Source organism: Rhinolophus sinicus, chromosome 14 (genome assembly GCF_057876585.1).
Source record: "Rhinolophus sinicus isolate RSI-liver-muscle chromosome 14, RSI-T2T, whole genome shotgun sequence".
Taxonomy (NCBI): Eukaryota; Metazoa; Chordata; class Mammalia; order Chiroptera; family Rhinolophidae; genus Rhinolophus; species Rhinolophus sinicus.
The window spans coordinates 6,709,982-6,724,316 of NC_142514.1; the positions used below are offsets into that span (position 1 = coordinate 6,709,982).

At 40.6% G+C, this 14,335-nt stretch overlaps 1 protein-coding gene across 4 annotated transcripts in view; it reads left to right on the plus strand.

The window, feature by feature from the left end:
- Positions 1-14,335, plus strand: part of UBE4B (ubiquitination factor E4B) — a 111,855-nt gene that overhangs the window by 75,838 nt on the left and 21,682 nt on the right. For all 4 annotated transcript variants that reach the window (XM_019746743.3, XM_019746741.3, XM_019746742.3 and 1 more), the window contains 6 exons: positions 541-739; positions 3,659-3,797; positions 9,912-10,011; positions 11,268-11,395; positions 12,273-12,371; positions 13,626-13,861. In XM_019746743.3, coding sequence (XP_019602302.3) covers positions 541-739; positions 3,659-3,797; positions 9,912-10,011; positions 11,268-11,395; positions 12,273-12,371; positions 13,626-13,861 — 901 coding nt within the window. The remainder of the gene's footprint in view (positions 1-540; positions 740-3,658; positions 3,798-9,911; positions 10,012-11,267; positions 11,396-12,272; positions 12,372-13,625; positions 13,862-14,335) is intronic.

Consider the following 14,335-nt stretch of genomic DNA (forward strand, 5'->3'; position numbering starts at 1 on the left):
TGATAATAGTACCTAACCTGTGGATTTACTGTTTGTAAAACTGTTAGCATAGTGCATATTACATAGTGAACACTTACCTGATATTAACAATCATTGTTATAATTGTTATATTATTAACGCAGGGCTGTGCTGATGGTGTCGGCCAGAAACACCGTCAGTCAAGTGGTAGCAGTGACACTAGTTCTGATGCTCTGAGGGGAAATAAAGAAGAGAAAGGTAGCGACGGGGGTTGTATTTCTGCTTGCTCATTTTGAGAATCTTAGGCATATCACTTCAATTCTCTGGGCGTTAGTGTCCTCCTCTGGAAAATGTCAGTAACAGCCTCACCGAGGGCTGTTGTGACGATCCAGTGAGAGAATGTAGAAAATGCTTCTCACACGATTACCACACCACAAACAGCACCTGCTGAGAGAGTGGCGAAGGTGACGATACGTATATGTCCTCTCACTGACTAGGATGAAAGTTTGGGCTCCTTTCTTGTAAAGTTGTGCCAGTTTCTATTCAGTCATTATTTTAAAGAGTTCTTTTCCTGTTTCACAGACAGATGATAGATTGGTATCTACAGATGGATTTATGCTGAATTTTCTTTGGGTGCTGCAGCAGCTAAGTACAAAGATCAAGTTAGAGACGGTTGATCCCACGTATATATTCCACCCAAGGTGTCGGATTAGTCTTCCCAACGATGAGACCAGAGTGAACGCAACGATGGAGGACGTGAGCGACTGGCTGACTGAACTCTGTGAGTGATGTGTGGCATTACTAGACACTTAAATGCCGCCCTTCTAATTGTTTTAATAAAAAAAAAAAAAAAAAAAAAAAGAGTAGATACACGTCCTATATTGGGAAGATACAGTTGGACTCAGCATCATCCGCAGTTCGGATTTGACCCCAGCCGCAGTGTCCCTGTCTGAACCTCCCTGCTCACTCTGGCCTTGGCTCCCGTCCTCCAGTATCAGGGCCAGTTTTCACTGACTCCTCTCCCCCTCCAGCCGCTACGGCCGACTCAGGAGCTTCTTTACATCCCAAGTTCCACTCTGAGGGGTGGGGTGGGGAGGGGTATGTCTAGAGACTTGATTGCTCGTCTTGCACAGGGAGTCAACAGTACTGATATTTACGAGTCATGGCTTTTTTTTGTGGCCAGATCTTACCGGCCACTACAAAGCTATTTCTGAGTCATGGTACATTCCAACCAAAGCATAGGCGACATCATAACCTAAGGATTTTAGTGTACCTTCTATTTAGATCTTCCCTTACATTCTATAGGAAGTTTTCCGTCTATAGGCTTATGGGCTTATCAGGAAAAGCATTTAAATTAATAGCAGGTGTACTGTCTTCTAGTTAAAGCTGAGGGGCTGAGGTTCCCAAATGAGCCAAGGTCACCTGGCCTGTTACTCAGCAAGTTGTGTGCCGCTCAGGTCTGAGCCAAGTCCAGGGCTGCTTCTGCTCTTGCACACGGCCTTATCGGAGCTCATCCTTCTGGATGTTTCGTTAGTTTGGTTGCAGTTTCTCATATTTGTCAACAGTGAAGGAAGCAATCTAATTCTTAGGAAATTTCTGTTTCACACGGGAGACCTGATTTCAGGTAAGCCAGGCAAACTCCAGAATTAGATCTGGGCTTTTGGGGTCAGGGCCAGGGTTGGGGGAGTTCCACGGTTGTAGAGAAGGTCAGTGGGACTTCTCTAGAGAACAAGCTGCCCAGAGAAAGGCTGGAGCGAAGGAAGACCCTCTGAGGAAGGCCCCTCATAGAAGGAGCGCCTGTCAGAGGAGGAGGAAGAAGAGAGCCTGTGCTGCGTGACCTCGGCCGCTGTCCTGACTAAAATTATAAAATGCAGTCATGACCCAGAGAGGCAGAGGGAGAGAATGCAAAGGAGTAACAACCCAGGAGCAGAAGAGAAGGAAAGACAATAGGCAAAGGGAACTTATGGAAGCTTGGGACAGATAGAGTGTACCTGAGAGACAGGTGATCAGGAAAACAGAAGAGTAGAAATGCAAAGGAAATGGGCACCATATTTTATGTTGCAAAAACTCAGTAATGGTACTGGGTTTGAAAGTGAATACTAAATAGGGGAAAAATGCTTTCTGCTTTTCCATTTTTTTTCATTAGGGCCAATCCCAAAGAATCTCGATATTGGGCATGTAGTTCATTCACTTAAGTGGACCACATCCAGTTTTTGTGGATGGGTGGTTCGCAGCTGGCCCAGTTAAGAAGTTAGAGTTTACAGAAAGAAGATTACTTTGTTTGAATGCTAGTGATTCCTCACAAATTGTTATTATACCTTTCAGAAAGTGAATTTATGAGCTAAAGATATGATGTGCAGTAAACATTAATGCAGTAAAGAAGTTCATGTTTGGATTAGTCAAAATCAAATAGACACGTAGAGGAGATAGAAGGGAATATACTATTCTGAGGGTATATATATATACATATATATATATAATGGTAACAGCAACTTAGTTATTACAAAGATTTCATGGACATTTAAAATTCCCATGAAATAGATCTCGATGAACTGATGGTATAAAAATAAGAACATTTTGAAAGTGTTACGATTATTCATTTTTTTCTCCATATTATAAAACATGTTATTTAATGACAGACAACAAAAACCTATGGCATTTATTTTTTAAATATAAAATTATTCATGGAATAGGATAGAGATTTCATGCGTACCTGGCAGTGGCTGCATCATGACAGAAATTTACATTCCAGAAAAATATTTAAACTGTCATAAGAACTAAGTATCTGATGAACAGTCAAGTCAGTATTTGATTGATGTCAGTTGAATGAGTGGCTATTGGTATAATCTTGCAATAATATCTCATAGATAAATAAATTCAGAAGAATCCAGGGTTAAACATTTTTCTAAAAACAGTCATTCAAAATACAGGACTGTTACAAATAATGTAAGGCCAAAACTGTTCTACCAAGAGACAGTTTTCTTTTGTGTGAGACAAAATGTAAGCAATATGTGTCTTAAGAAATAAAATGTACTTGTAGGAAAGAATACATATACAAATTGAAAGAAATTTAGGTTATCATGGTACAACTATAACTCATCTGAAAACAAAGTGATAAAATAGAATGTACTCGTAAGTTTGTGAAGAAATAGATGGCATTTAATCAATTTATTTAGTTTACCTAAAGTGAATTCTGGGGATTCATAACAAAAATTAGAATACTATATCCAGAATATACCCAAAGCTGGCGGGTAAAGGAGTAATTTTTTGTACGTAGACCTCCTAGCACTATTTCTAATAGAGAAAAATTAGAAATGACAAATACGCCCAACAGTAGGGGATGGCTATGGAGTCTAGAGCTTATTAATATAATCTAATACCATTTTGAGATTTTAAATGATGTTTGTGACCTGTATTGAATCATGGAAATGGTTATATAAAATACATCAAGAAGACCCATCACAACAGATGGTTGGTGTACATGTATGTAAACATTTAATCAGATGGGGGACAATACTTGGTCATTACATGGAGCTCACAGGAATTCTGTTTTCCTTATAACATTACTTAAGTCTATAATATTAAAAAGTATCCTAAACATCTTGAAAATTCAGGTGTAATGTAGTCTTCTGAGCTGTGCTTTTTCTCTGATGTCGTCCTGTAATCGACTTGATTTAGGGGATTGTGTTGTTTTTCCTAGATGGAGATCAGCCTCCATTTTCTGAGCCGAAATTCCCTACAGAATGCTTCTTTCTCACCCTGCACGCCCACCACCTCTCTATTCTGCCGAGTTGCCGTCGCTATATCCGCAGACTCCGGGCCATCCGGGAGCTCAATAGGTATGTACACGGTGGCATTGCCTGAGATTGCCTGAGTCACTGTTGTTCTCGCGAATTTCACTGTGACCAGCAGATACAAACGTGGGGAGGGGTATTATGTATGATACCTTCTGCCTCCATGACCACATCCATATTCCTCACTTGGCCAGACTTGTTTCCATGGTGAAGTGACCCAAGTTTTGGTTTCTTTGGGTTCTCAACCATTAGTCTGTGGTTACTACAGATTTTCATGAACTTTTTCCACCGGGCACGATATTACCAGCAGGCACTGTAAAGGGTCTTTTGGGTTCCAGACATACCCCTTCTTCCCTGGACTATGAGACAGTAACTCTGGTTTCCCTTGATAAACAAGATCATTTACTCTCACCAACATGTAATTCTGTTTTCTGCATGTTGTCCTGGGCATAAGGAGTCCAAAAGGGCCAGATAGTGCCTGAATTTCCAATTCACTAGCACCATTGTTTCTCTTCATCTAAGCATTTCTCCCCGTGTACCAGCACCTCCAAACAAACGAAAGTCACAGGAACAGGAAGCAAACACTTTTTTGAACAGATAATCTGGAATAATCATAGAGTGGCCACTTCCACCATGTGGTCCAATACTGGTGTAGTCTGGCTATGACAGAAAGTGTGTCTACATCTGTAACTCTATATCTACCTTGCTCAAATCACTTATAAATTCTAATAGTCACTGTGTAGGTTCCTTAAGGTTTTCTTTCTACACATAATCACGTCTGTATATGATGACAGTTTTCTTCCTCTCTTCTACTTTTTTTTCTCTTATGCTTTTTATTTCTTGTCTTAGTGTCCTAGCTACCATTTTTACTACAATCTTGAATAGAAATTATCTTGAAATTTCTCTTTTATTCCAATTTATGGGGGAAAGCTTTTTTTGTATACCCTGTTATCAGATTAAGGAAATTCCCTTTTATTTCTAGTTTTCTAAGTTTTTTTTTCTTAACAGAACAGGAGTTGAATTTTATTAAATGCTTTTTCCATTTCTATTGAGGAGGGCAGATGGGTTTGTTTTTTTTCCCTTTATTTTGTTAATATGTTTGAAATACATCAATTGGTTTTGATATCAAACAAATCTTTCATTCTTGGAATAAACTCAATTTTTATATTATTGCTTTTATATTTCATTGGATATTCAATTTGCTAATATTCTGTTTAGGATTTTTGAATCTGTGTTCAAAAGAAGGATTTGACCTAAATTTTCGTTTCTTGTTAAGTCTGTCTCAGATTTTGGTACCAACAATATTATGCTTGTTATACAGAATGAGTTGGGGAGTGTTTCCTTTATTTTTAAATATTCTTTGGAAGAGTTTATTGTATAAGAATTATGTTATTTGTTCCTTACATGTTTGGAAACATTCATTGATGAAGCTCTGGGCTTAGAGTTTTCCGTGTGGGAAGATTTTTAATTATGGTTTTTATTCAATTAATAGATATAATTAGATTTTTCACTTCATCTTGTATCAGTTTTCCCATGATATCTAGAGTTTCAAAATTTTTAGGCATAAAGTTGTTCAAAATATCCTCTTTTTATCATTTTAATGTCTATAGGGTCTTTATTATTTCCTCCTACTTTTTAGCTTAATTTACTTTTTGTTGATGTTTCTATTGCCTCTTAAGATTGATACTTAACTCATTCTTTTTCAGCCCTTTCTTTTATATGAACTTAAGGCTGTTTAGTTTCCCCTCTAAGTATGGCTTTAGCTGCATCCCTCACTTTTGGTATGTCATTTTTTAAAAATTGAGGTAAAATTGACATATATATATATATATATATATATATGTATTATCATATTAGTTTCAGGTATACAATGTAATGATTAGGTATTCGTATATCTTGCAGAGTGATCACCATAATAAGTCCAGTTAAAATCCATCACCATACATAAATACAATTTGTTTTCTCTTGTGATGAGAACTTTTCAGATCCACTCTTAGCAACTTTCAAATATGCAATACAGTGTTATTAACTATAGTCACCATGCTGTACATTACATCCCCATGACTTATTTATTTTACAACTGGAAATTTGTACCTTTTGATCCACTTCACTCCCAAAACCCCGCCCTGCACCTCTGGTAACCACCAGTCTGTTCTCTATATATGAGCTCAGTTTTTGTTCCTGGTTTTTAAGATTCCACATATAAGTGTGATCATATGATATTTGTCTTTCTCTGTCTGAATTATTTCTCTTAGAATAATGCCATTAGGGTCCATCCATGTTGTTGCAAATGGCAAGATTTCCTTCTTTTTTATGGCTGAATAATATTCGGTGTGTGCGTGCGTGCGTGTGTGTGTGTGTGTGTGTGTGTGTGTGTACATATCCATTCACCCATGGATGGACACTTAGATGTTTACATATTTGGCTATTATCAATAATACTGCAGTGAACATAGGCGTGCCTATATCTTTCCAAATTAGAGTTTTCGTTTTCTTCAGATAAATGTCCAGAAGTAGAACTATCAGATCACATGGCAGTTCTAATTTTAATTTTTGAGGAACCTCTATACTGTTTTCTGTAGTGCTTACACTGATTTACATTGCCACCAACAGTGCACAAGGGTTCCCTTTTCTCTACATCTTCACCAACACTTACTATTTCTTAGTTTTTTGATAATAGCCATTCTAACAGGTGTGAGGTGATACCTCATTGTGGTTTTGATTTGCAATTCCCTGATGGTTAGTGACGTTGAGCACCTTTTGGTATGTCCTATTTTATTGTTCAGTTCAAAATATTTTCTAATTTTTATTATTTCTTGTTTGACGTGTGGGTTATATAAAGACATTATTTACATTCCAGATTCTTGGGGGATTTTTCCATTTATCTTTTGTTGATTTCGAGCTAAATTGCATTGTGGTCAGAAAGCATTCTGATTTGTGTCCTTTGAACTTTATTGAGATTTGCTACATAGCCTAGCATTTCCATTAGTAAATGTTCCACATAGGCCAAAAGAATGTGCTTTCTGTGTTATTTATTACAGTATTTCATATTTGTCAATTAAGTCAACTTTGTTCATCTTTTGTTCAAATTTTCCTTGTATCTGCTGATTGTATCAGCTTATAATATCAGCTATTGAGAGAGGCTTATAAAAATTTCAAACTATGAATGTGGTTGTGTCTGTTTCTTCATCCTGGAATGGAGGCCATCTGGGATGCCATCTCTCCCACTGACTTTGGAAGATACCTTTCAATGGCACCATCTGCCACCTTCACTCCCAGCCTACAATGGGCAGTGACTGTTGTGCTTTTCAGAGATGTTGGTGTTCTCCTCACCGGTGTATTTTTCAATGCTATGACACAAGACTTGTCCTCTAGGATGTGGTTGGGGTGTGTGTGTAGGAGGGCAGTTAATCTGAGCTAGCTGTACGTGGCACATCTATCTTAATATTCCCCGCTTCTGAAGTTTTGGATTCCTTCCTCTGACTTTTATCAAGGAAGTCCTGATAGCTCAACTTCGTTCAGCATAGGTCACCGTCACAGTTCCAAGTTTCAAAAAGCACACAGTTAGAACCCCCCCAGCTACTCAGGATAATATTGAATGCAGAATGTCTGGTAGGTGTGAGCGTGTCAGTGAATTTAGCCCTACACGCAGTGTGTTAGCACGTTCCTGCCTCTCTGATCGAGCATCTTAGGATCCATTCCCACACATACTGCCACATTGGTGTCACTACATGTGTAGTATGTAGAATAACGGTATCTCAAAGATGTTCGTGTCCATGTCCCCAGAACCTGTGAGTATGTGACCTTACATGGCAGAAGAGACTTTGCAGATGTGATTAAGTTTAGGATCTTGAGATGGAGAGATTTACCTTGGTTATCTGGGTGGACCCAACATCACAAGAGTTCTTAGAAGAGGGAGGCAGGAAGGTCGGAGTGAGAGAAGGAAATACGATGACAGAAGCAAATGGCAGTAACGTGGGTCCACGAGCCTAGGAGTAGGGGTGACCTCTAGAAGCTGCGAGGGGCAGGAAACACGGTCCCCTGGAGCCTCCAGAAGGAAGCAGCCCTGCCGACCCATTTTCCATTCTGACCTCCAGAACTCTGTGCTTGTTTTGTTTCAAGGCATTGAGTTTGTGATAATGTGTTATAGCTCCAGTAGGAAACTAATATAACATATTAACAAATCTTAACTTTTTTCTTCTTTCAATGTGTGCCTCTTCTGCATAGGACTTTGTAGTTGGCTTGTAAGGACAGTTACTGATCTCAGTTATGGTTCTGAAGACAGTGCCATATGATGGGTTGGGACCTCAGGGAAATTGGCATTATCCTCCCACGTGCCTGGCTCTGGTGCGGTCATAGCAGGAGCTGCTTCTGCCAGCAAGCGAAGCACAGGGCATTTAGGGATGTGGCTATTTGGAGGCCTCAAATTCCCCCAAACTCCTGCTCGAATTCGTGGAGTCCCAGTCTTTGCTCTGGCTTTCCGATAAGAGACCTAGGAAGGTTATGAGTTCAGAAGTAGCCACTCCATCTCTGCATTCCAGGAGTTCGCTGGTGATCATTTATGCCGCTGTTTTTCCACTGAGAGCCTTGGGCTACCAGTGTTCTGTCCTCAAATGCCAACTGAATCCTCACCACTTTCACACCAGCCCCGTCAAAGAACTAATCCCAGAGACCCGTTACCTATAACCTCGTCTGGGGCCAATAAGCATATAGGTCATTCTATTAGTTTCCTATTGCTGTTGCAACAGATTAGTACAACTGACTTGAAACAACATGAATTATTATCTCACAGTTCTGGGGGTCAGAAGTCCTAAACTCAAGGCTAAATTCCATCTGGAGGCTCTAAGGAAGAATCTCTTTCCTCGCCATTTCTGGCTTCTAGAGACCGCCTACATTCCTTGGCTCATGGCCCACTTCTCCCATTTTCAAAATCAACAGCTTTGCATCTCCAGCTCCCTCTCTGACCTCTGTTCAGTTGTCATCTTCTCATATTTTGACTCCCTCTTATAAGGACACCGTGATGACATTGGACCCACCCAGACAATCCAGGAGTATCTCCCCATCTCGAGGTCCATACCCTTAATTACACCTGCAAAGCCATGTAAGGTCACATATTCACAGGTGCTGGGGATTAGAATGAAACATCTTGGAGGGGAGGCATTATTCTGTCTACCTCACTCAACGATCCGGTTATAGACAAACGAATCCAGTTTACCTGGGATAAACAGAGGATTATTAGAGGTTACAATTTGGTTTATTGAGCCACTGGAATGGCCAGGAAAAAAGTTCCCCTTTGAACTTGGCTTGGCAGGAAGCTGCTTCAGGGTTTAGCCTGACAGTAGAGCCTTTGCCACTACTTCAGGCAAACTCCCTCTGCCACTGTGCTTCCGGAAGAAGCTTGTGGCTGCCACTTTACAGTATTCACTTCTGCCTTCAGTGAGGGTCCACCTCTTGGACTAGGTCATGTGCAGAAGTTCTGGCATCAAGGGAGTCTGGGAAATGTAGTCTTAAAACAATTACCAACCTCTAGTTTTCTACACAGTGTCGCAAGAGGAAGGGGTTGAAATAGTGCTGAGTGAGCCAGTGTTTAAAATATGCAGCATCTTACATGATCAGGGAAGACTACCACGCTGACAGGTGGTATTTGAGTAGACACCTGAGTAAAGTGAAGGGACAAGTGGCGAAGATGACCTCAGAGATGGCCCTTCCACGTCATTGGAGGGAAAGATTGTAAAAGAAAAGAAGGAAACGCCATTAGTAAAGTAGCCTTTTGTTTTGGGTAATTGAGTTGGCATAGTAATGAATAATTACTATGGCATAATTCATAGTAATGAATTTTCATGAGACTTCTTTTTCTCCCTCCCAGAAAAATGAGGGGACCATTTATTTTCCTTCTAAAAGAGCTTACTCTAGTTCATCAAATCTAAAGTGCCATCAATTTTAAGGCATCATTTTAGGAACCAATAAGAAAGAAAACTGAAAACTGCTGCCATTTAAGCCACAACTTGCCATTGATTGTAAGATATACTCTGATTTTAGAAATGCTAAAATGAAGAGGCAATATGTGTCAGAGAGGCAATGAAATGGTCAAAATGAATAGGTAAGATTCATGATGGATCTGTTTGTTTTCTTTCATTTGACTCTTAGTTTTTGATTTCAGAACTGTGGAAGATTTGAAAAATAATGAAAGCCAATGGAAAGATTCCCCACTGGCAACTAGACACCGCGAAATGCTGAAGCGCTGCAAAACGCAGCTTAAGGTTTGTGTGGTTAATTGGAATAGAGACCAGCCTCATAATGGTCATTTCCCCACCGGAATCTGTGCCTCGAGTGAGCAGTTTCCTGTTCTTGGTTTTCTTCATTATTCTTTTCTCCCAAGATAAAATGGTACATTTAAAAACTTGTTGACACTTCGCATGTATCTATATCTACTGTTTAAATCTCAGGACATAATATGCATATGCTATGCCAATGACATCATGAGTTCTTAATGGATTTTGTCATCCTCAGTTTGACATCACCCCCCCTTTCCCTACCTTGTACAAGATCCTCCCCACCTGTTACCCCCCAGTCCTGCACCCCAAAATACACTCCAGTATATCTAGCCATGCATTTTCGTAAATGTTTGACAAAGTGGATTTGTGGTAGTGGAAAGATCTCTCCTTTGCACCTCATTCTTCATTTTTAATTGAAAATGATCTATTACATAGAACTTAACTTACACAGAAAATTTCTGCTTATGAGACACAGCTAAAAAAAGAATACTAGCTATAGTTGGAGAGGGAAGCATAGATAGCAAATGCGGTTTTTCTTTTGTTTATGTTCAGGTTAGAAAGCTGACTGTTAGCTGGTGGTGCTTTCTATTGATTAGTAAGATGATACGTGGAAATTTTATCTGACAGATTTCTGACACAAGTTTAAGATTTCAGTTTTATTTACTAATAGACTAGACCTTTTCACGATGTAAAATAAGCCGGGGGCTCTTACCTGGGGTCTGTGAACCCCTAAGCACTACACAGACAATGTTTCAAGGAGTCTGTAAACTTTAAATTTATGTGTCAGTATGTGCACGTGCATTGAATTCTCACAGCGATCCTCTGAGGTAGGTGTGATGCCCTTGGTGGACAAGCGTTTTGCCCAAGGACAACTCAAAAGTGGTTTGAATTGTCAGATGCAGATTGTCTGGCTTCTTCCCACTCACCATCCCTGACACCCAGAAAGCACCCGCATCCCCACTGTTGACCCTCTCCCCAATCAAGTTCTTTAAATTTGACAGTGACTACCTACTAACTTCTTGAGCACTAACTGCGTGCTGCTGGGTTTTGTGCCCAGTGGTTTGCGTGGGCGTGCCCTTTGTTTTTCTTAGAACACAACCAGCATCCTCTAGCTAGTTAGAGATGAAGCTCTTGAAGCCCTAGAACCTAGACTTCCCATCTCCTAGCCCATTCCCGGCCCATCACGCTGCAGGTACTTAGCTACCAGCTAATCACGGATGGGGACATGCCTGCTTCCACAGAAACTGGTACGATGCAAGGCCTGTGCTGACGCTGGTTTGCTTGACGAGAGCTTCCTGAGAAGATGTCTGAATTTTTATGGCCTTGTCATTCAGCTGCTGCTCCGCATCCTGGACCCTGCCTATCCCGAGTGAGTGTGTGTCTTCCTCCTTTCCTCGTTTCTGCTTGTCTGGCCTGTGTTGTCTTTGTTGTTTTTCAGAGGTCACCACTAAAACCAATACCCTCACTTTATCAAGAACTCATTTTTGGAAATCCAGATTGTACTAATATAGACTATGAAATGAGTCCTATTAACAAGTATTTTCCCTGTCATTAGTCATAGCAATAAGGGGATGTCAACACCTGTTATTTTAATTTTGGCATGATGCTTTTTTAACAATTGGCTATATAATCTTCGATTGATAGAAAAGGAAATTTATAAATGGGCAGTGAAAAGCTGGAGATGACAGGACATTAGGCCCTCCGGAGCACTGGGCCCAGAATAGCTTAGACAATTCAGAGAACGAGCTAAGAACGTGGTGGATCTTTTTGTCATCACCTGAACAGCTCCTCCAGGCAGCCATTTTTATTTTATTTGTTATTATTTGATTGTTATTAGGAAGTCTGTGGCTCGCTGATGTTGGTGAGGTCGGCCCAAGCCCTCTGCAGGAGTGGAAAATATTTAAAGTACACATGTAGCTCTGTTGTCTTACAGCTTGAGTTGCATACAATGACCAAATGTGATCCTTTTATTTCCTTCCCATTTGATTTAGTGTATTAACCTTAACAGGAAATCAAGAAAAGGAAAAACCTGTAATGCACATCCTAGCACATCCACTGTCTTCGTTATTCCCTGTTCATTTAGCTTGTTTGCCTGTGCACTTTTCACAGAGTTGTCTTACAGAAGGAGTTTTCCCCCAAATAAAATGTAACGCGTAGAATAACATGTAACGGAAGAATAACATGCCTTGTAGTTTGATGCGCCATGCTTTCTTTTTTGTAACTTATGCTTTTTTTCTCCTTGACAGTGTAACACTGCCTTTAAACTCAGACGTCCCCAAGGTGTTTGCAGCATTGCCTGAGTTTTATGTAGAAGATGTTGCTGAATTTTTATTTTTTATTGTACAGTAAGTTCCTTTAACATATTACGTAGTTCTAGTATGTTTTTATATGTAACCAGTACATTATATTATGAATTACATTGCAAGCCTCCATTGTATGCCTGAAATTTTGTGTAACTGCTGCCCAGAGATTAGAAAAATAAAGCCCAACTGTGACACCCAGCTACTTCCGATGATATGTCAGAGACAGAAAAGGATTAGCAATGCTGATAATGGTGTATTCTGGGAAAATGGAGTTGAATTTCTAATGACTGGGTATGTGTTTCTGAGAAACAGAAGGAACAGTTTATAAATATCTGAGTGAACATTCAAAAGCCAGAAATACCCACATCTATATTTCGTACCAATATTTTTCTCAATGGTAACATTGGAGAAAGGTTACAAAGTAAGTGGGTTGAGTGTATAACTGATGTTCAAGATTTTTAAAAATTAAAACAGTTAACTCCATTAGAACATTTTTATTTTTTACTTTTTGTTTTGTTTTTTATGGGTTTTTTGGTTTTGTTTTGTTTTTGTTTTTTTATAGATTTTATTGGGGAAGGGGAACAGGACTTTATTGGGGAACAGTGTGTACTTCCAGGATTTTTTTTTCCAAGTCAAGTTGTTGTCCTTTCAATCTTAGTTGTGGAGGGCGCAGCTCAGCTCCATGTCCAGTTGCCATTGTTAGTTGCAGGGGTGCAGCTCACCATCCGTTGCAGGAGTCGAACCGCCAACCTTATGGTTGAGAGGATGCACTGCAACCAACTGAGCCATCCAGGAGCTCAGCGGCAGCTCAGCTCAAGGTGCCGTGTTCAATCTTAGTTGCAGGGGGCGGAGCCCACCATCCCTTGTGGGACTCAAGTTGAACCAGCAACCTTGTGGTTGAGAGCCTACTGGCCCATGTGGGAATCGAACCAGCAGCCTTCGGCTTTATTAGCACAGAGCTCCAGCCACCTGAACCACCAGGCCAGCCCCATCAGAACATTTTTAAAAGACTTTTTGGTAGTCAAGCCCTTTTGTGAAATTCAGTTTATCAAAATCATAGCTTTGGTTTATTTTCTAAAACGTAAGAAGTCAATATAGCACGTTACGGCCTAGACCCAGTGGGTTTTAAGTTTGTCTAGTTACAGTGTGAATAGTCCCGTAAACTCAGCCAGTTAAGAAGAATTCAGTCTCCTGGCTCCCAGACCTGTTTGTCCCCTTCCGCGCTTAAGGACCCCAGCGCCCACCCGAGGCGGGATTCTCGGAGCTTCATTTCCTGCTCTTCTCCACTCTCTTTAGGTACTCTCCTCAGGTGCTTTATGAGCCCTGTACTCAGGATATCGTGATGTTCCTCGTTGTGATGTTGTGCAACCAGAACTACATCCGGAACCCGTACCTGGTGGCCAAATTAGTAGAGGTCATGTTCATGACCAACCCCGCCGTTCAGCCACGAACCCAGAAGTTTTTCGAAATGATTGAGAACCATCCTCTCTCCACCAAATTGTTGGTCCCTTCCCTGATGAAGTTTTATACAGGTAGGTTCCGTGGGTGGTGAGGCCACTGAAAAAGCCAGTGGCTGAAGCTACTCTAGATCTGTTACCTGCTATCCTGTCGTCTGCTTATAAGTCTAACCTACTAACCCACTGCCCCAGAGCGCGTACTGTCGGCTGTTCCCCATGCTGTAGAAATACTCCACTGACCGTTCTCATGCTAGTCCCTGATGGTTGCACAGGCGCCATTGAAAGTCACGTGGGCAACAGTGAGAGCCAGTCAGTATCAACAGCACAAGTTGGTGTTTCTACCTGAAAATACCTGGTTTGTTTCAGCTTTGAATTTACAGCATTAGTTTTGCAACACTGTCCTATCACCCAGAGTTTCAAAGGTGTGGGTAAGACAGGGAGCTAGTTAAAAATGCTTATTCTTGGGGACCCCACTCAGCCAATGGAATCAGGACCTCCAGGAGTCTTCACTCATTCACAAATTCTACACATGCATTGAGTGCCTACTGT